Source organism: Empidonax traillii, unplaced genomic scaffold (assembly GCF_003031625.1).
Source record: "Empidonax traillii isolate 1590-97213 ecotype Southwest subspecies unplaced genomic scaffold, ASM303162v1 scaffold69:size3087049, whole genome shotgun sequence".
Classification (NCBI taxonomy): domain Eukaryota; kingdom Metazoa; phylum Chordata; class Aves; order Passeriformes; family Tyrannidae; genus Empidonax; species Empidonax traillii.
This window is the reverse complement of record NW_020955262.1, coordinates 2,102,248-2,123,878: the sequence shown is the minus strand read 5'-3', so window position 1 is coordinate 2,123,878 and position 21,631 is coordinate 2,102,248. Positions and strand designations below refer to the sequence as shown.

General features: G+C 36.2%; 1 protein-coding gene across 2 annotated transcripts in view; it reads right to left on the bottom strand.

Moving 5' to 3' along the window:
• The window catches only part of VAV3 (vav guanine nucleotide exchange factor 3), a 154,862-nt gene that overhangs the window by 14,957 nt on the left and 118,274 nt on the right, over nt 1-21,631 (bottom strand). For both annotated transcript variants that reach the window (XM_027880454.1, XM_027880455.1), the window contains exons 20-25: nt 13,815-13,951; nt 10,093-10,158; nt 6,448-6,482; nt 4,579-4,695; nt 3,791-3,878; nt 736-865 (exon numbers count right to left, since the gene is read on the bottom strand). In XM_027880454.1, coding sequence (XP_027736255.1) covers nt 736-865; nt 3,791-3,878; nt 4,579-4,695; nt 6,448-6,482; nt 10,093-10,158; nt 13,815-13,951 — 573 coding nt within the window. The remainder of the gene's footprint in view (nt 1-735; nt 866-3,790; nt 3,879-4,578; nt 4,696-6,447; nt 6,483-10,092; nt 10,159-13,814; nt 13,952-21,631) is intronic.

The window sequence follows — 21,631 nt, the reverse complement described above, 5'->3', positions numbered from 1 at the left end:
AGAAACATTATATACTTCCCAAAGGCCAGCCATGTGGTGCTTTTTATCATTAACACTGAACCTGTACATGTCCTAAAAATCAGGCTAATTTCCACCTAAATTGTAATAGGTTAAATAAAGGATACCACATGCATTGTAAACCTTCTCAGTTTATTTCTAAAATTCAAAACTTTTTTAACTGTGATTTATGTCACACAGTAGTTCATTAACTTTCAGAAGCTTAGTAATGGGACTGAAATATTTACTGTTAAAAAACAGGTATAAAATAATTAGGATGTAGTAAATATTATTTAATTTTTTTTTAGACAATTATTTGGTATTACTGACATGCTACTTCATAGGGCTATGCTACAAGATTGATTTATTTAAATCCCTTTTTAAGGATTAGAAATTGTCACAGATATTAATACTTGTAGCTGCATGTATGCAAATGTCTGAAGAAATTAGGCAAGATGCAGTTTAATCTTTCACTGGCATGCCTAATAGATTTTTGAATATCAGGGAGATTTTAAGTTTGGCAGCAAGACAAACTTGCTAGACATGTTTATAAATCTCCTGGCAGATCCGAGTCTGCTTAGCTTGAAAAAATCCCAGCTAAAAGCATTACCATAGTAATTGGTTATATGTCAAAAATGGAAGATGAAGATGTTCAAAGTACCTTGTCCTTCTAATGTATATACATATATATATATATATATATGGCAGAAAGTAGTATACAAAAATTATAATCCTCACCGTTGCCACCCGTTCTGTTACTCCTTTGTCCCACTGAGTTTTCAGACTCTTTGTATGGAAATTGAAGTGTAGTATCCAAACTTCGAAAGCCTTCTTTGAGAGAGTGGTGCTTATAGTATTCTACGAGTTCCTTTCAGAAAGCAAAAACACGTCATTGTAAACTGAAAGCACATACTTTGCAATATTCTGGTGTACAGTCAATGAGAGTTTTATACAAGTAACCTTATTTCATAATTAACATCCAACAGTACATGCTTATTTTTTAAAAAATAAAGTACCTTAAAAACTGACAGCAACTTAAACGCCAAAAACAAAACAATCAATCAATTATTAAAAAAAAAAAAAAAAAAAAAAAAAAACTCACCAAAATCAGTGAAGTAAAACCTTTTAATCAGAGTCAACATTTACTGCTATTTTAAGTCAGGCTGAGAGAGTATTTGGTTTTGTGAAGTCCGGCAGAAGGCAAGGTCAGCTGCTTTCTAAGGACACGTTAAATGCCTTTGTTTTCTCAAACTGTTTTTGTATTTGTAAGAGATGTTTACCTACAAATGTCTTTGTAAGTACACAGATCTGAAACAAAGCATGTGGCTTGCACATAAGTGTATCATCAACAGCAACTTAATGTGCAGATCCACAGATCATGTAAAACTTTCAGGGTGGGGCAGCGTGGGTGGGTGTCACATAGTGCATACTGACTGAAAAATCCAGCATTTCACATTCTCCTTGTACCCAATCCAAAAATTTGATCTTCTGTGTTTATATGTGTGCACATATATAAACATTCATAGTTACACACAGAAATATTTTACATATATATATGCACAAATGTATGTATGTAAATACATGACACTAGCTCAAATAGTTTATGAAGCCAAGAAGACAAGTTTCTTGAGTTTCTACTCTAAAAAAGGCAACACCCATCAAAATACTGACCGCTCATAGCTCATGTTATTCCTCTGCAATCTTCAACCCCTGACATTGCCTCTTCCATTTCAATTAGCTCCAGTAATGCCAATATCACACAGTTTGTATATAGAGCCCAGAATAAGATTAAAAGTGACCAGACAATTCAAAGCAAATGTACTTCAATTGATTAACAATACTTCAAATGTGGAAAAAAAAAATCAACAACAAACCCAAGCAAACAAAAAACAGACAAGCAAATAAAAAAAAACACCACAAAACCCTACCACAATTCTTAGCCTACTGAGCCTGTAACAGCCTGCACCAGTGATACCTTGATTCCAGTCAAACAAAATTACCCAAATTATCTAGCCTCCGATCTAATGCATAAGACCTAAATTCTTGATAACTGTCTGAAGATCACTTTTTGAACTCTGGAGCACTTCACACTGTGAGCTGTTGCACATTCTGAAACTGCTCTTAAGGCAGAGTCCAAAGCTAAGCAAAATCTATGTCTGCTTTTAACAGTTCATAATCACACACCTGCCAGGCACTGCAAGGAAGTAGAAAGGCCAGAAAAAGCAAAGCAGAAAGGCTGTGCTGTTTGATATCAGCACATCATAGAAGCTATAATGACAGCAACGAAATTTTATGTCACATATCATCATCACTAAGTATCCCGGTATTCAAAGTACAAAGTGAGGGTGATTCGTAAGCAAGCAGCGTTCTAAGTAGGACTTCTAGATAAACAGAAAACTGACTAGTATAAAACTTTTGTTATATTTTTGCATAGCATAAGTCTGTAGGAATTATGGTTTAGGTAAGAGAGTAAGGATTCCGACTGGACAGATTTTATTTATTGGCAAAATAACTGAAATTATTCCAAAACTGAGAAAAAAAATTACTTTGGGTCACAAAGATTTAGTCACCTTTAAAAGCTTAGTTTTTAATACCATCCTTGCGTGAAAACAGTTGACAAGCAACTGGTCTCTAAAACATTCATTGCAAAACCACAGTAGCAAGCTTATAAACAGGTAGGAAAGGTAAGCAGTCCCTGTCAGCATGGATGGGGCTCCTCAGGAGTCTGACATATTACCATGATTCACAGCAGCAGCAGAACTGACCTTTCACCGCACCTTGGCTTGCTTGACACACTCATCCCATTTTAATTACTCTTGTGAATGTTTTTCAAATGTACTATGAAAAGTACATACAAGAGCTCTTCTACTGCTTTATCTCCAAGGCAGTACAGAACACTGTGTCAGTGCAGATCACTACTTAAGGTTTCCATGGATGCTGGCTTTGTCTCTCTTCTGCTCCCACTTCTACTCTGACTCCTTTTGTTCCTCCGTTCTTCCAGACACTTACTTTTTCTCTTGCATCTACCCAGGACAAAGCAGTTGTTCCACAGCATGTACAAACAGTAATTACACTACCTCACTGTCTATTTAACTCTCAAGGGCAGACTTCATAACACCCTGAACTGTTACAAAATACTTTTTTTCTAATTGAATGTTTGCAAGGCTAAGTTGGTAGTGATGAGGCCTTTACACTAGAAGTGTCTTTCATCCTCTCAAACTCTTATAACACCAAACTCTTATTTGTGGGAAAGAGCTATTTCCCACATATATTTCTAAGCTCTTAGCAGTTTAGACAGCCCCATCCACTACCTGTTCTCCTTTGTCTGGTGCACCAGCCCTTCCTGAGTTTTCCTGGGCTCTCTGACACAGTTGCACTAGCATCATGTTCAGCAGTACATTTGTACATGTGCTGGGTTGCAAAGGAACCTTCAACCAGCTATTTTTAGGATCATTACTATACAAAGATTCTCCAAGACATCAAACTCTCCTTTCATGATTCAGCCTAACTCCACAGAGGGTTAATGCACTGCATTCAATTCCTCCTCTCTTCCACATGACTGCAAGGGACACAGTCCAGTCCTAACTATAAATACATAGTTTTAAGTACATAAAACTATTACTTAGAGCTAAAATCATGAATATAAAAACTTATCCTACTAGCAAGTATGGACACAATTGAAATATCTCACACTCACACAGCTTTCTGTAATTTCACAAACCAAAGCAGCTCTCATTAACAGCGACATGAACATGAAAAATCTCACACTGCTAAAAATCTAATCAATGCTTACCATTAAATTTTTAAATTTTCTGTTTTCTGCAATGTGGAAAAAGCCATCTCTTGTTAAAATCTTAATGTGCTTCACTTCATTATTATACCTGTGGGCAATGAATAACTTGTGAATATAAATGTGTTTTTAATCAGACACAATCAATAATTACCTGAGGACAAGCCCCAATAACACCATACAAATAAATTCTTAAGCAGAATGTATATCTGTGCCAAAACAAAGTTGACATCTAATCAACCAAATATATTTATTAAAGTACAGCTATAGAAGTAATCTGTAATCAGAAAAAAGTCACAACTAACTGCTCGTTCTAACAGGGAATTCCCATATTTTCCTTGCTTCTGTATTCATGTTGATAAACAATCTGAAAGCAAATAAGACCCTCATAATCATTTGCAGCCACTGAATTTTGTAACCATTTTACTGAAATGTCTGAGATGCAAAGGGCTTTGACAAGTTCACACTGAAGTCAATCAAACATTTTCATTCAGAGTAGCAGATCACATTGCACTCCAAACACTGCTCACATTTATCCAGTATCTTAGACCATCATTTTTGTAGACCTGCTTGCTACACCAGCATTATAAAACCATTGCTACCTTCCTATTGTCAATCCTGGGATATTCTTGTCAGCAACTTTAATTTTCCTATACTGACTCTCTTAAAGGCTGTATATAATCCTGTAACGGAAGTACAGCCTTGTTTTTCTTATTTATTTCAAATATTATCTAGGAGTAAATGAAAACAGGAAAGCTTTCTTGAGGGGATGTAGTTCCACTTCCACTTACTTAATACTAATTGCATATTCTCCTGATTCTTTGGTCCTGTGCCGCACCAGGTAAGTGCTATTTACTCTGTTAATAAGTTCACTCTCTGCTTGCAGTCTTTCCATTGCTCCTGCAAACCTGTAACAGAGAACAATAAAAACTGCCTGTGATTTTTTTCAAAACTCCAAGGTCTATCAAATATGCAATCCAGAGTCCCAGTATTGTACATATCACGGGGACCTAAAAATACATCAGTTGCAACTGGTTACCGCTTACAGATCCTCTGATTGAAGAATAAAATGTGAAAAAATTCCACTGTTGGGTGTGGGGAATTCTTAATTAGAAAGGTAGTTCTGCACATGTTGAATACAATGTCTGCTGAGGAAAGTGTTTGAGCCTGAGCATACGCTGAATGACTACTGGCTTGAGAAGTTCATAAAACCAAATGTTTTTTCAGAATCATTTGTGCAAGCAAAACAACACAACAGTGCTCCAGAACCTTTGAACCTCCCTGAGTTCTAGTGGGATTTATCTTAACAAGCCAGAGAATCAGCCACCAGTGGTGTATCAGTTCAACGAAAGACCTGCACAAAAATTTGGTACTTCCACAAAGATACTATTTTATTTGGTTTCATAATTATGCATATCCTCTAAAGACTGAACTACAATGGGCAGACTAAACATCCACAGGGGGAAAATAAATTCAGCCTAATACATCAAAATTTGAAAAAGCTGATGCTCAGTGTTGAAAGCTAAGACAAACAAGTCACTGATTCTGTAGCCTGACTGCATAAGCAGATTTGTGTCCTTGTTCTGCCTTGCTGGTTTGGGTGGGACATCATGAGAGGCTGTCAGCAGGCATTTATTTGCAAAGCTAGAGGTTAAACTGTTAACTGGGGAAAGTGACCTAGCCTCCAGGGAAATTATGCCTATATACTACTTTGTAAAATGGTAAGATAGGCAGTCACCATCACAGTCATCATCACAGACCACTACCATGTAAAATTTAATCCTAATACATCACTATCAATTAGAAAGGAACTTTAAGTTTAAAAAAACCAGTTATTTATTACAAATCCTGAAAAGATAAAGACTGATGCCAATACCATGCTTTTTTCTAACAAAATTATAAATAAACATTAGAAATCAATTCAAAATACCAATTTTAAATATTAAACATTCTATTTGCCTTGCTATGGAAAACCAGTATTTGTTTAGATGCCGTCCTGATTTCACTTTTGGCAACCTTTGTCTAAATGACAAAGCATAAAACCAGTGAAAGAACACAAGTGAGGCTTATTCTGCTCAAGAGCAAGCTGAATTCCAGTAAAGAGATCACACACAAATTAAGCCCCAGAGCAGTGCAGTTGATACACCATCCTTTTCACAGAATCAGAGAATCATCAAGGTTGGAAGAGACCTTCAAGATCATCTGGTCAACCATCAACCCTGTGTTGCCATAAACACCCCTAAAACCATACCCCAAAGGGCCACTTGCATTTCTATAGTTTTAATGTTGGTGAGGTTTTTTTAAAGGAAATGCAGAATTACTCATGATACCAGATGTATTTAACATTATTCCTTCCTTTATTCAGTTAACATCCAAGATATACTTCCATGCTTCATATTATACTCATCTCTTTTTATTCTATTTCAGACTTCTGGGACTGAGGCTGTACACCTACAGACTGGTAAACAAAATGTCAAAGCATTAAGCACTTGATTACATCAGAAATGCTTTTAGGCAATGCATGGGGTCCCAATCATTACACAATGCTGCCTTCTGAAGCCTAGAAAAGTTAAACCAATATAATTTGAATTATAGGAAACACAGTTGATTTCTACGACTGCTTCTTCCAGAGATTCTTTTAAGACAAGAAAGCAACTCACCACAGTTGTGAAGAGTAGTCTACTGGTTTAGGAACCTAGGATATCAAAAGATACAAGAGAATGAGGATCAAGCTTTTTTTTTTTTTTTTTTCTAAAAACCTACAAATTAGACAGCAAAGATTTAACTGTCAATATCCAGATGAAACACATTAAAAGAAACAGATGACCTAATTAGTCCGCAAGACTTTTCTGTAAAAGAAATTACAAAAAAGGACAAATATCCCATATCATTCTGAAAGCAGCAGAGAATAGTTTAGTTCTTTTCTTCTCTGACAGTTTGGTTTGTTTTTTTTACTTCACAGAACTGCTGGAAGCTTTTCTGACAGTGCCTACATTGAGATTTCCTACACAAAATAGCCCAATGTTACATATAGCTGAAAAGTATAACTAAAATGTATAAGCAATTTACAGTAGCAAATAAAATTAATTTCAAGCCTTAGAAAGACTGTCTAGTGGGAAATAGTCTAATCTTCTGAAAAAACTGAGGATGATCCATATCTCGTGTGACATCACTCATTCATTTGTATTTGACTTGGTTTACTCTTGTACTGTATTTTAATAAACATGTAATTTGATTCTCAAACTAAACTGTAAAAATTAGGCAAACTGCAATCAGCTTGCAAAATGGATGTTATATGTATACATAAACATATGCAAAGATAATGTTTATTCATGCATAAGATGCCCAGTACAGCAATTCCCACAAAAATCAGCACTTCATCTTGACCATCTCCCACTGGTGTATGATAACTTGGTATTACCCTGCTCTTCTAAAATATCTGAAAATTGATTTTAGTGAAAGCTTGTCATACATCTCATAGACTTATTACTTAAGGTCATATATTCTTAGATAAGCAAATGATTTTTTTTTTTCTTCCAGTAAAACCAGAGAATGTTTTATTATTTTCTGGACTGTAATAGGGAAGAAATTACAGTAACATTCTTCTCCCAATTTTTTATTCATGATATATGGAATGTTTTCAGAGACTTCCAAGCACAGATCGACTCAGGAAGATACTATTATAAAGGCCTACAAACTTAAATTGATTGAAAGTGCAATCAATTACAACTCCCACTAACTTGACCTTAGGTATCAACCAGAATCTCATCAAGTCTCTAGACCTGAACTTGAAATAAACTGCCTTAAGAGGACAACCCCACTCCTCAGAATCCCACCCTAAAAAAACCCAAACAAACAAACAAACAAAAAAATACAAACCAGAATACCTAACCAGTACTCCAGAGATAAAGTTGTAAGAGTCAAGTAATGCAAAATTTTTGAGTTAAGCTCTCCAAAAAGCTGTGGTATGTTCTAGAAGTACAGCTGAGGTAGTAATAGGCAGCTTTTGGACAGAAAAAAAGTGCAACAGGGAACTATGAAGCAGTTAGTGCATCAGGATACTGTAAACTAGATGACAGCAGACAGCCTGAGGTGTGGGAATGTACAGAGGAATAGGATATTTACAACCACTTAGGTTGTTAACGTATCTTGCAATCTCCTCAAAAAAAGCAGTTACTGGAATCCAAAATTACCACATTATTGTTACAAGAATTGTTACAATTTTACCATTTTCAGACTCTCATCTTCAAGCTAAGAAGCCCCAACACTAGTTATATAATGCACTTGTCAAGTAGTCCTAATAAGTCAGAAAGGACATAAAAATTCAAAGACGGTTTAAGTCCATCCTCCAGAGCAGTTAAATGATAGATCAGTAATCCCTTTCATAAATGGACAAATATATATATACACACATAACAAGAGTTTCATTATCATGAAACAGAGTAAAATCAAATGTTATTCCAGAAGCTCCTGGTTCCTACTGTGCTATTTATCCAATGCTTCTACAGAAATCTTAAAAAATGGAGGAAAGATATTAAGAACCAGAAATTACTCACATGGTGCAGAAAATGTCTGCTGACATACACTACTTATTGTAAAAAGAAAACACTGTTTATAGGTACATCTGTGAAAAGTCTGGAATATAGATATTCTGGAGCTCAGCAGTTTTTCATTCAATATTCATTCCTGAAGTCTTCTGATATATGGATTTTATGCTGTTTCTGGGCATTTTTATATCAGATGGTTGTAAAGACTGTTAGACTTCATAATAACAGTAAAAGTTATAGCATGCTTAAAAGCCAATTGATGTTTCAGTATCTTTAACTGCATCATTTATCATAATAAGATGTTTATATTTCATCCTTCCAAGTTAACAGTGGCGAAGCATCAATTTATCTTTTTGTTCTGATCGTGACACCGGTTGGTAACATTTCATGAATAGTATTTATTCATTCTGTAAAACTGTGTTATTTTCAATACTCCTCTAAACAGTATATTTTAAATTTAGCAGGAAGCTTTCCCACTAGAAAGCAATCTTCACAGCACCCCAGTAGTGTTTTTCCTACCTTTGGATACCCCGTTGCCTCTGGTTTAAGGTACAGTGGTGATTCCTAAAACGTTGCTACAGTTGCTCATGCCAAGATGTAACAGGCACCACCTGTGCCCAGGCAGTGACACCATGGAAAGGGAAATTCAGCCCTCGAACAAGCCAGGGGTGGGAAACCCACAAATTTAACAATAAGCAAAGAGTGGAAGGATGAAAGCTGAGTTCACGTAACATTTTCATCTTTATTTCAGATTTGTTCTCTCACTCCATCTAACACAACTTGTACCCATAAATATCCTGTGCATCCCTCTTCAAACAAAATTGCAGAAATACTAAAGGTGTCTTATAATATACTAGTGTATTTATATGCTTTAGGATCACATGGATATTTGTTCTGGAAAGTAAGACACAATATAAGCCCTAAAGGCACATCAAAGCTACTAGCAGCTGATTCCACCTACTTATAAGCCACTTAAGTGGATTGTTGTAACAAAAGCAATTCTACTAGTAAGTCAAACTGTTGGGAATCAGACTAAAATAACTGAAAACTGCTTTAAGGTAAGAAATATGATTCATTACTGGTTTTATGGGTTTTCATCAATTAATCTCAAGAACGCAACCTACAGTATTCTCATGCATAGTGTTACATAGGAGAGAGAGGGAGCAAGTGTTTAGTATATTAATGCATCTTCATATCTGTACACAAAACTGTTGAGTAGATATTATAAAATTATTTTTTTTAGTGCTTCCCAAATTTTTCTATATTTCTTGAGTGAAATAAAGGCAGATAAGAAACTAAAGAGAGAAGAAAATTTATCCAGTAGTCAGAATTCAAAGTTTTATATTAGTTTTACAATTTTTAAACTCACTACTTACAGTGTAATCCCTCTCTCTAACCCAAAGTGACTGGGGAAGAGATTACAGCCACAGCATTCTCACCTTACTGCTATGGAAGGGAGAAAGTGCACTTTCACATAAAATGTATTTGATCTACACTCTGGAAACTCTTTAGACAGCTTAATTTATTAATATTCCCAAAAGTTAAACCTGCTTATCAAACCGTGTTTTCTTGACATGTCCTCTTTACATCCAATAACCAAAAGAATGCTCTGTTTCAAGCAATATTGAACATACCATGAAAACACAAAAGAACTCGAAACAAAACTATTTTCTGGAGGCAAGATTAATCTTTTATTAATGGTATGAACTAGGTAGTTTTTCTGTAACGTGGCAAACAGAATTAAACAATTGTACTTACACATGGGCTAGGTTTTACTGCATCACTTGGGAAGAATCCAAGTTCTCCTGTTGTTAGATTTCTGCCCTAGAAAACAAACCACAATTTTTTCCATTTTTGAGACATAATGGAGACTAATAGTAAATAATAATACATGCACAGGGATTTAGGACAATAAGTATATCCAAGAGTCTTTAAAATAAAGTGCTGTTCTAATAAAGTGTTCCTGAACAGTTGTGTGGGTTTCGTTTTTATTTTTGGGGGATTTTTAATATAATTGAGTAATAATTACAGCTGATAGATCTGAGAGCTCGGAGAGGAAGAGGCAAGAATGGAGCTCAGAGACTGGGATATGATTCCCAGTTCTGTCAGTGTCTACCAATGTCTGCTATATTCAATAAAGTTAATTATCTCCTTTCCAGTTACTCCTTCCTCAGTTGGCAATCTCGAGAAAGCTGCCCCATTGCAACATTACAGATCCCCAAAATAACGTGTGGCACTCGCAGCACCCGACAGACCAAGACAACTGCAGTGGGATTTTAAGGTTAGTAATCCAACAGCCAACTCAGACACTAAAAGTTAAGGGTTTCCATAAGTGATGCAGATCATTGGAAAGCAGGTGGGCATGAGAACAACAACAGAATTAGAGATCAACTCTGTCTATGATATACTCACCACATGCTATTGATCCATCCACACAACTGGGAGAACCAGCGGCAGAAATGGCCTGAACTGAGCCACTTATGCACCACAACTGTTGCCCCCCAAAGTTGCAGGACCACCAATTTGCACCAAAAGTGACCTGATCACAGATCCACACCTCAGCACTTCACAATTCAACGTCAATCAGAGAGCATCTCCTCAGCCAGACAGAACAAGAAAATAAAAACACCTTTCCAGTCCTAGTAAATATTGGGTTGTGACCAAGCAGATCACGTTTCATGACAGAACAGAGCACATAGCCAAAATTTCTAAACACAGATACATAAATTGAGGGCAGCAAAATGTGTATTTTGGCAAACAAAAGGTTTCATTTAGCAGATTTTTAAAGGCACAAAAATACCTAACCTCTACTGAATTTAATATACTGACTGTAAATATCTTAGACTCCCAGCATTTGATAGTGAAAATAAGCATGAGTACTTTACAAGCATTAAAATCTTGAAAATTATATTTCTTTTTTAATTTTGGTGGCATAGCTACAACAAAAAAAATTAAAAGGGGAAAAAAATCTTCATAAACAGACACAGAATTTCCTCAGGATTTTAGTTCATTTTGTTTCTGTAATACTAAATATGTTATTTTACCCTAATTACACAAAACAGAATTCAGCAAATTCAAATAGGTGTGAGCTGAATCTAAAAAAAACAAAAAAGGTTGACAAAAAAATAAAAACATTCTTTGATTGCTTCTACCCTAAGCACAATAAATGAGTGCATCATTTTCCTAGGGAGATCACTATGCAATTCATCACACACAGAGATTGCCATCTTTACCAAATATACAGAGAAGTGCAAGGGAGGCAGAGGAGAGAGGAAAGCAGGTAGGCAGCATTTATGCTAAATACGCTTTATAGCAAGGATATTTTAAAAAGAATTATGTACAGATTTGAACCTATTTTCAGGCCCTTCAGTTCCTTGCCCCCTTTGACCCTACTTGAATACAGGTTACCCCTTGCACCCCACACTCTATTTACTCCTGGAACACAAATCCCTCTGAAGTATAGACTTGACTTTTAAGCAGATCTCTGTCAAACAGTCTGCCATCTAAGTGATACTTATTTTCAAAACTAATCAAACCTGAATAGCAAGTGGCATCACACTCAGTAAGACCAGCCACTGAATAAAACATATTGATATCTATCAAAACATGTCTGACCACACTTGAGCTATAGCTTAAGCACTGCTTAGTAACCTGTGTTGTTTATTTGATGATCTGTAAAGAATGAAAAAATTATACCTAAACCACATATACATATCTATTACAATCACTTCAATTTCTAAACTGAGCAACAGTCAAGTTAAAAACCCATTGTAATGTTAGACTTGCAGGTCAGCTGTAAATTACTTTAAAAGGCCTCTTGAATAACACCAGATTTTAATACAAATTGCATTCTGCAAGATTTCTGTCTTAATATGCATTTTAAAATGTAGATGTCATTAAAAGACTTAGAAAAATCTGCATTAGACAGTCTATGACAAGACAGGGAAAAACATATTCCCTAATGATGCTAATGGAAATGACAATTTCCATTAGGATTCAAATCTACTACTAAAGCTTCTGGGGAAAAAGCCTCACACTCTCTGGTTTCTGCTGGTTAAACACAGGGAGATTCTAGTTAAATTCTTCAGCATGATAATCACAAATAACAATTAAGAGAATTTCCAGTAGATTGAGTTGACGGATGTGTATGAACATGGCAATAGAATCAGTCCCACAAGGTGCCAATAATTCAAGCTTGTACTAATTGTATTAGTCAGATGATTACCTTCTAGCCAGTCCAAGTCAAGAGCAGGCTTAAATGTTTCTCCAGATCATAACCTTGCAAAACCAAGTCCTACACATAAAACTGTATAGGCCAAACTCTGTCATTCGGCATTTGAAAGAATTTATTTCTAGTGATGAGAAAAATCCATGATCTGCTAAATAACAGGTTGGGGGGGGGTTGGAGTAGAGTTGATTTTTTTGTTGGATTTGGAGAGGTGAGGTGATTGGGTTACACCTATTTTCATATTTTTCAACAGATAAAGCAATTCTATCATTTATTACTTCCCCTGAGTAAATGTTGTTCAGAACAAGACAGTGACATAGGAAGAGTTCACTGATCCAGATCTGAAGAGTTTGGAAAAGATTTAATCCTAACTGTATCCCAAAAAACAAAACAAACAAGAATAAGTATGACCTAGATCAGAACAGGTAATTTTTATATTATATTCATTAACTTATTATAGCCTAAAAGAAAAAAGACAATCACAAAGATAAACTCAGGAACAACAATTCAAGATGATAGATGCTTCCCAGTTGTTGTTCTTCTATTAGTATCCTGAAAGCTCTTATATTTAGTTCTATTTCCATTTTTCCAATAATACAAACAATTAAGGAAGCAATCAAGAAAAATGAGACACTTTAATGCATTTATAGTTAAAGTAAATGCAAGTCAGCATCTTCAATGTTTATAGTTCACAATTAAGCAGGAATTTCAGTAACAGAAGTAGTGATGTAAATCATGTGACAGCAAACTTTGCCATCAATACTTTTCCCACGTACATTAAAATCCTATCCTTAACTGACTTGAGAGGGTATCAGGAAGTTTAGGTGTAGTTCTGTTTTGCAGAGCTGTTTCTCTCCCCTATAAATCTAATATTTGTTAACTGGGGTTTTTTAACATAACTTTTAGTTCTGCTACGTTAGAGAAGCAGTGACTGAAAATTCACAGGAATTTACTCTTTATGCCAAACATTCTTAACTCCTACAATTTCACTAGAAGGACTGCCGCCAATGTCATATTCTTGCAGATTTATTCACTGGGACTTTAGGGCTGCAAGAAAGAAACTTTATACCCCATACAAACTACTGGCAATTTAAAAGTAAAACCAGTCGTATTTAGACATTGATTTGGACAAACAAAAAAGATTTTTTTGTCATTGTTCAAAAATTAAAAAAAAAATTACAAGAGCAATACGTCAACAGGAAATAAATATCTGGAGTAACAGAATATAGCAATTTGTTAAATGATACAGTACCTGCCAAAATAAGCTATGTGCATCTCCTTTAAGTAGTTCAATAGTGTCCCCAATCTGGATATGCAATGGTGGACCATCTTGTGCTGCTGGCTGTGGTATTCCACTGTAGTTTCGAATTACTTGCATTTTTGGTAAACCTGAACAAACGCACACACAAAGAAAAGAAACATGCAAAACATAAGCTCAGATTTATTTTTACTTAATGACAATTGATCAGATCTGGAGACCACAAAATCAATCAAGCAAAGAAATGCTATGTCTTTAACAGGTACATGACTAAGGCACTATAGTAGTGCTATACCATGCACAACTTAGAAGAAAATAATTACTTTGGAAAAACATCTTTGTCATCCTTTCTTCTTGAAGTAAAGTTGATTTCATGCCTATGGAGATTCTTTTTAACTGAACATAGGATGTTCAAATCAATACCATTCAGTGAGCATATCAATTCAAAATCTTACCCAGAAAGTTCCTGGTTAAGTAAGGTTTTTGTAAGAATGTATTTTAATAAATACAGGCAAGAGTGAAAGCACAAAAAGTCAAGATTGCTGGGCTGCCATATTTAACATGTCTCTTGCTGGAGGGTCATGATTAACTTAATTCTAAAACAAAGGATCAGGAGGCTCACAAAAGACCAACTTCTGTTGCAAGATCACTACTGTAATTTGGGAGGCAATAAACACAAATAACCATGATCTCCTCTAAATCGTACAAAACATCAAAGAGATCACCTTCAATAATTGCTACTCTCTGTATTAATGAATAAATACTAACCCCAAGTGCTGATGAAACATTAGGCAAAGTAATACCAGCTCTCAACCCAAATGACACCGTAAGTTTTACTATTTCTGCAAGTTATCTGGCGTACTTAAAATGAGCACCTGATTATTAGTAAGCCATTATTCCACTTAGGCAAATATTAGGCCTTGTTTTGTTTCTCAGTTGAAGGCTGTCATGCTTTCAAATACTGACTCAGCATCAAGAAATGCTTCATGCACTGCATGGCAAATAGAAGCAATGCTGCATACAAGTGTCTTCTCAGAGCTGATGACTGTGTCCTAATGCAGGGACACTCCCTTATCACAATACACATGATAGATCTGCATGTGAGATGAACAAACTGTAATCATGCACTCATCTTAAAGACATACTTGGAAGTCAGACCAAATACACAAAAAATTATTCATGTTATGAAACCTTTTATTGGGTGATTTAGTTTACAACATTGTCAATATGCAGATATACTTAAAATCCCACCCTCGTACTGATCTTATCAGAAGATACTCAAGAAATACTCATGTACCTCTGAATGCAAATCCTGGTGGTCTTTTTAAGATACCACACTGCTGAAATTATTAATCATAAACATGAATAAAAGTACTTTTTATTTCTATTCCACTGGTAATTATGATTATTGGCATCTCCAAAAACCAGGCCAAGAGAACATGGGAAAAAAATTGTGCTGTGTCAACCAGTAGAATTATTCTAAAGATAACACAGAATTAATCTTGTTAAAACATATCATGCCTAGAAAAATTGTGTATAATTCAGAATGCTTAATTCTGTAAAATCTAATAGTAATTTTGATGATAAAAATTACCTTGGCAGATACAATGTTGCAATCTTTGATCTAACACCTCTTGACATCACTAGAAATAATCCTATTCATTTAAATAGGCTTTTGGGTTACAGCCTTAGCCTTAATGGAGTTTACTGACTTGCTTCAGATCCCCTCTTAAAACTTGTTTATTATAATGCCTACAGAAACTGTTACAACTACAGTGTTTATTTGCTACAGCTGATCTCTACTATAGTGACCAACAAATTTATTTTTTTTTCTATTGTAATTGTACTACCCAATTTTATCCAAGTGTTTCCTTTGGCCTACTTAGGAGTTCTTTGTGCTCAGTGTTGTTGCTGTGAATACACACTCCCTAGCACAATGTATATGCACTAACACCAGACTTACACAAACCAGCATCTGGAATAACAGGGATACATGGTTAGGATTCCAATACATTGCAAGCATACAGTAGCCAATGGTACTGCAATGTTGATCTGTATTACTTCCATGATACTGCATGCTATCTTCAAGGCCACTGATAAAAAATAGGTGCAGAAACAAGGGCAATTACTTTGTTGTGCTAATTCTTTTAACATGTGTTAGATTTTACTCAGATTCTGAAAAGCACTTTCTACCTCAAAGTACAACAACTGAAGACAAATTCACTCTCTAACAACAAGAGCGCTTAAGTCATTAAGAAAAATATTCACTTCAGTATCAGCAATACCAGACATGCATAGACAGCCTGTATTGATCAAAGATACAACAGTGGAGAGTGCACAACTGTGTTTTACTTGTTGTATGAAAATATCAAAAGGACTTGTCCCTGTTAAATGATTTAATTTTTTTTAATCAGTTTTTCTGAAACAAAAGACTAAATGAAATCTTTGAATCAATCAATCAGAAACAAGTACATAGTATTATATAGCTAAATTTTCCATAGGTAAGTGTTCTTGTCACAGACCTTCCCTTATATCATCATCAAGCATGGAAGAAAAAAATGGGGTTCAGAAAAGTTAATAAATAGAGGTAAATAGTCAAAGAGCTCCAAACACAATACCGAACTTCCTTTTCACCATTAATTACAGCTTTGATTATAGTAGCTCAGAAGGAGTTTAACAGATTAACACTGAGCTGGAGTACATTTAATTGGATGGATACTGGTCAGCCTTGATGTCCTAACATATACAAAGTACAGCAGGGTGAGAAGGATCAAGTCCTATCCAATGTTAACACAGGAACCATCTCAAACAATCAAATTTTTTAGCGAGCTTACCCTTAAACACATTTGTTTGCTCCTACTGTTCATTTTAGAACTCTATTCTCTGAGTATTTAGAACTGTGCTGGCTTTGGCTGGGACAGAGTTAACTTTCTTCACAGCAGGTAGTAGGAGGCAACCTATGGTTTGAATTTGTGCTGAAAACAGGATTTGCTTGCACAGTGTCAAGGTCTTTTCTTCACCGTGCCAGTAGGTTGGGGGTGCACAAGAAGCTGGGAGGGGACACAGATGGGACAGCTGGCCCCAGCTGACCAAAAGGATAAGCCATACCATATGACACCATGCTCGGTATATCAAATGGGGTGAAGAAGGAGAAAGGAGGCACTTCTGGAGTGATGGCATTTGTCTTTTGAAGTCACTGTTACACATGATGAAGTCCTGCTTTCCTTAGGATGTCTGAACACCTGCCTAGCCAGGGAAAGCGGTGAACGAATTCCATCTTTTGCTTTACTTGTGGGTGCAGCTTTCCCTTTACTTATTAAAGTGTCTTTATCTCAAGTCATAAGTTTTCTCACTTTAGTGCTTAGTTCTTGGTTGGGGTTAAACCACAACAAGAATCTTCTACTTTTCAGTGTAAATTAGTTCATGGCCAATTTATATCCATCCAGACAGAAGCAGTAGCTTGCACAGTTCTTTTTCTTGCCTGCATTTATTTTCATACTATAGTTAAAGAGAGCAATCATACCCCTATTAACCTTCATTTTGCTAGGCTAAACGAGCCAAGTTCTTTCAGCTTCCTTTCATAACAGATCAATTCCTCTGAGGCAGTACACCAACTGCTTTACAGAAGTTCAGACAGACAAGATCTAGAATATTTTCCTTGTCTATCTTAACATTTCATTTTTAATTGGCGCATGGATTCACAACAAATGTCATCATTAAGAATCCTGAGTGCTTGCTGCAATACAATAATGCACACAAGAGAAAGTGGTATGCTACAGAAACATGAAGTATTTTAGAGTATAATTACGGATTATTTCTGACAGAATCAGTAAAGAACCACTATGCATTGATGACTAAAACGTGAAATATGATAAGCATTAAAGACACTGCCACTGCAAGGTACATAGCTGTTGCAGTACTGACAGTATCTGACAAATGCAGAAAACCTTTGGAAACACATCTGGCACAAAAATGTTACTCATTCACATGTTCAAAAGCAGTTAAAATTCCAACACAAAGGACGAGGTCAGGATTTCATCCATGCATTATTATCATTAATGTTACAAATCCCACTGGCTTCCATGAGGTCAGATTTCCATATGACAAAGTTTTTATCAGGAAACTTTCTCATTTAAAGATACAAAAACTGGCAGTTTCCAGCCTTGAAAAAAAAAAGCAAACTTATCCACTTATTACACCAATAAACAGCTGAAATTTACTTCACTTGAAAACCAGGAAAAACCTCCAGATTCCAAGAACAGTCTTCATAATCAAGCTCTGGGTCACAGAACTGACATAAATTGATGATCTAAATTGTAGCTCATGAGAAAAACAGAAAGCAAGGTAGAGTCAAGATTTACAAAGAACCAATTTGTCTACATTACAGGAAAATAAAACCTTTTATAAACCATACCATGTATTTGAGTATTTCGTCTCATAAGTCAAGGAAGGAGGCTACATTTTAGAATTAACATAGTACATAATAAGTTAAAATACCCAGTATATACACAAAACAAACAAACAAATAAACAAAAAAGTACTTGTATTCCTTACAGCAGCTCTGCATTTATGAGCAGCACTGAATGACCCTCAGAGCTTCATGCAGAGATTCAAAAAATGTTATTTTTTGCTAACAACATGCATAATGCATGCCCTATGATGACCTCTATCTGTCAAAATTGATTCCAGCATCTGTTATTTCCAAGCAACATGGAATGTGGTTTAGGTTTTGGGCAGGGATCATCTTAACATACAAAATAATGACACAGCATACAGGAGAGCAGGGTTCAAAGGTGAATTTGTGGATATACTATATACTACATACGACTATAAAACAGCCTTGTCTTCATTAAACATCCTTTCCTAGTTAATATGAAGGAAGACTTTTTCTCTAGGGAAAATATAGTCTAATCACACACTATTTATAACCTGGTCCAAAAACCCACAAGTGAAATGGAATAAAGCTCCTGACTTCAAGAGGCTTTGAATCTGAAATGGAATTTCAGACTATTTGGCGAGGCCAACTCTTGATGTTTCCAGAATCTCAAAAAAATGCCACTTGCCTTTCATACAGCAAATTACACAGAGGCTCTCTAATTCTGTCTTTTCTTTCACCCATGTTTTGGGTGACTGTTTGGAACCTCTGAACTCACTTTAACCCCTTTTGGGTTTATATCTTTGTAGTTACAAAAATAGGGAATGCAGTTCTGCTGAGAAACAAGCTGACATTCAGGGGTTGCTAAGCCTTCCATAGTAAAGACCAGGAGAAATATTCCATCTTTAATCTCAGAGCAGGTACATCTCCAGACATCTTTACCCCCCAACCAGAAAGTAAGGGTTAAGTAACTCATGGCAGTGTCTCATTGGATTAGATGTCTGAACAGGGATCCACTGTAGGGATAGTTGTGCTTTCAGAAGAAATTGTGATGGGAAAGTAGAACTCATTTTTTCGCTTAGGAAGTCTTTTTTCCCTTTCTCTTCTAAATTTCAGAGAAAGTTGCAGGGAGAGCTGAAAGTAAGCTCCCTCTCCCCCTGGTATGCAGGAGAGATAATGCTCACAGACACATACAGGGTCCCCTCGGGTCGGGGAGGGCAGAGGAGGACAAAGATAAAAAGCCTTGGAAAAGCGTGGGAATTTGCCTTTCCTCCGAGGCCCTGTGCTGCTTTGGCAGTGCCTTGAGGTTTGTAAGTTTTCACGTCTTTACCTCCAAAATAAACCCTGTTTGAACCCTTTCCACTGCCTTGGCATTCTTGGGGAAGATACCTGCGTGTATTTTACTTTACACCCACAGCATCATGGATAATTTTAACAGCAGAAGCTAAAGAGACACAGGCAAAGGGGAACTTGGATTGAAATAAAAGCAAAGAAATAAAAAATTAGTATTTACAACATGATAAGTAAAGTTAGACTGAGAAGGTGTCAGATCCAGAAGCATAACTGCAGATACTAAAGTAACAAGAAGTTATGATAATAAGAGAAAGAGGAAAACAGATCGGTCGATAAGGACAGCAGTGTGAAGAGCAGGTGGACCGTAAAACCGACAAACTAAGCATTCATGACACAAACAACCACCAGCTTTCACATGTTGGTTGGCAACATCTGGGTCCAACACTAATATTAAAAGTTACTTAAAGGAAAGCTCGAATCTGAGCATGATTATATGAAAACAAAGTCCATTGGTATTCTCTGGATATCCTTCAAATCAGCTCTGCTACCTTCAATGTTTAAAATTCCTGTTTCTAATAATTTTATTGCAGAACTGACAGTAAACTTGATTGTCCTCTCCTGCATTTATCAAGAGAGCAGTTTCTCAATTCCTCATCGGTGTCATCTATTTCCAGAGTCAGCGTACAATGGCTTTGTACGGTTGCTGCCAACTGCAAAACTTGCCTAGAAGGACTTCTCAGTTGGTGAGGAGACATGAGAAAAGCAACACCACATAATCACTTTTAAAAACCCCCTTACATTCATTTTCTGAGGATGTCTATTAATGGTTCAAAAGAAACTAGGTTGGGGTGAGGGGTTTTTAACTCTTAGGCCGAGTACTCATGACACAAATTACAGATCTCACATACATGGAAGATGCCAGCACAGTCTTTTAAGTGCACTCTTCAGAGTGGCAATGATTTAAATAATTAGTATTGGACAAAATTAACACAATTAATAAGTACACAGACATACCTCAAAGAAGATATTTTAATTGAACTTTTAATCCTCCCAGTCTTAAGTCATTATTTTTGTATGTCATCATAATTAGAAGTTCTAATTTTAGATATTGCTTATAAGCCTTAAATTCATAAAATAATAGAACAGGCTGAGTTGGAAGGAACTTTAAAATCATCTAGTTCCAACCCTCCTGCCATGGGCAGGGACTCCTCCCACTCAACCAGGCTGCTCAAAGCGTCATCCAACCTGGCCCTGAACACTTCCAGGAATGGAATCCCCTTCCAGGGATGGGGCATCTACAACTTCTCTGGGCAACCTCTGCCAGCGCCTCACCTCCCTCACAGTAAAGAACTTCTTCCTAACATCCTACACCTTCCCTCTTTCAGTTTAAAGGCAAGATGGCTGAAATGCTGACAGTGCCCAAGACTCAGCTTGGAGTATTTCACTTGTCCTCTCTTTAACTGCTTTGCCTTTGATTACTGTTAAGTCTCACTATTTGTCCTGTGATTAACCACAACTCTGGAGTTTGCCACTTGACTCAGTTTTAAGTCAAAAAACTGCAGAAGGTTGATTATTAAAACATTTAACAGCTACCACGAGCCTTAACTCAACTGTGTAGGTTACTGCCTACATGGTTACATAAGCAAAGCAGCCCTTTCAGGGGCAGGGCCTTCCTCCATAAACAGAGAACTCACGTGCACTGGGGAAAGGGGAGGGAAGAATGTGGAGGGGGGGCAAAATTATCTTCACTATCTCATAATTTAGATGACAAATCTGTAATGCACTCCAAACCACATTTGATAAACATTCACATTTCTCTCCCACTTCCACAGAAATGGAAGATTTAGAGACTGTTATGCTACAGAACACACAAAAGGACTGAAAAAACTAAACTAAAAATAATAATAAAAAAAAATTTGTCACAGTCCTAGCCCTGCTTTCTGTGATTGTCCTCCTTTAACTATTCTAAAAACTGTGTCGTTGTTAAAAACCTTACTGAAGCAGCATTTGGGGTTCCCTCCAGTCCTTTGCTACCTGTCAAATCTATAGTTTTTTCAAATACTTAATTTTTCCATCATTTCTCTTTATTCTTGCATATACAAACCGTATTCTTGGCAGAGACCTCTGCAAAAATGGTCAACCA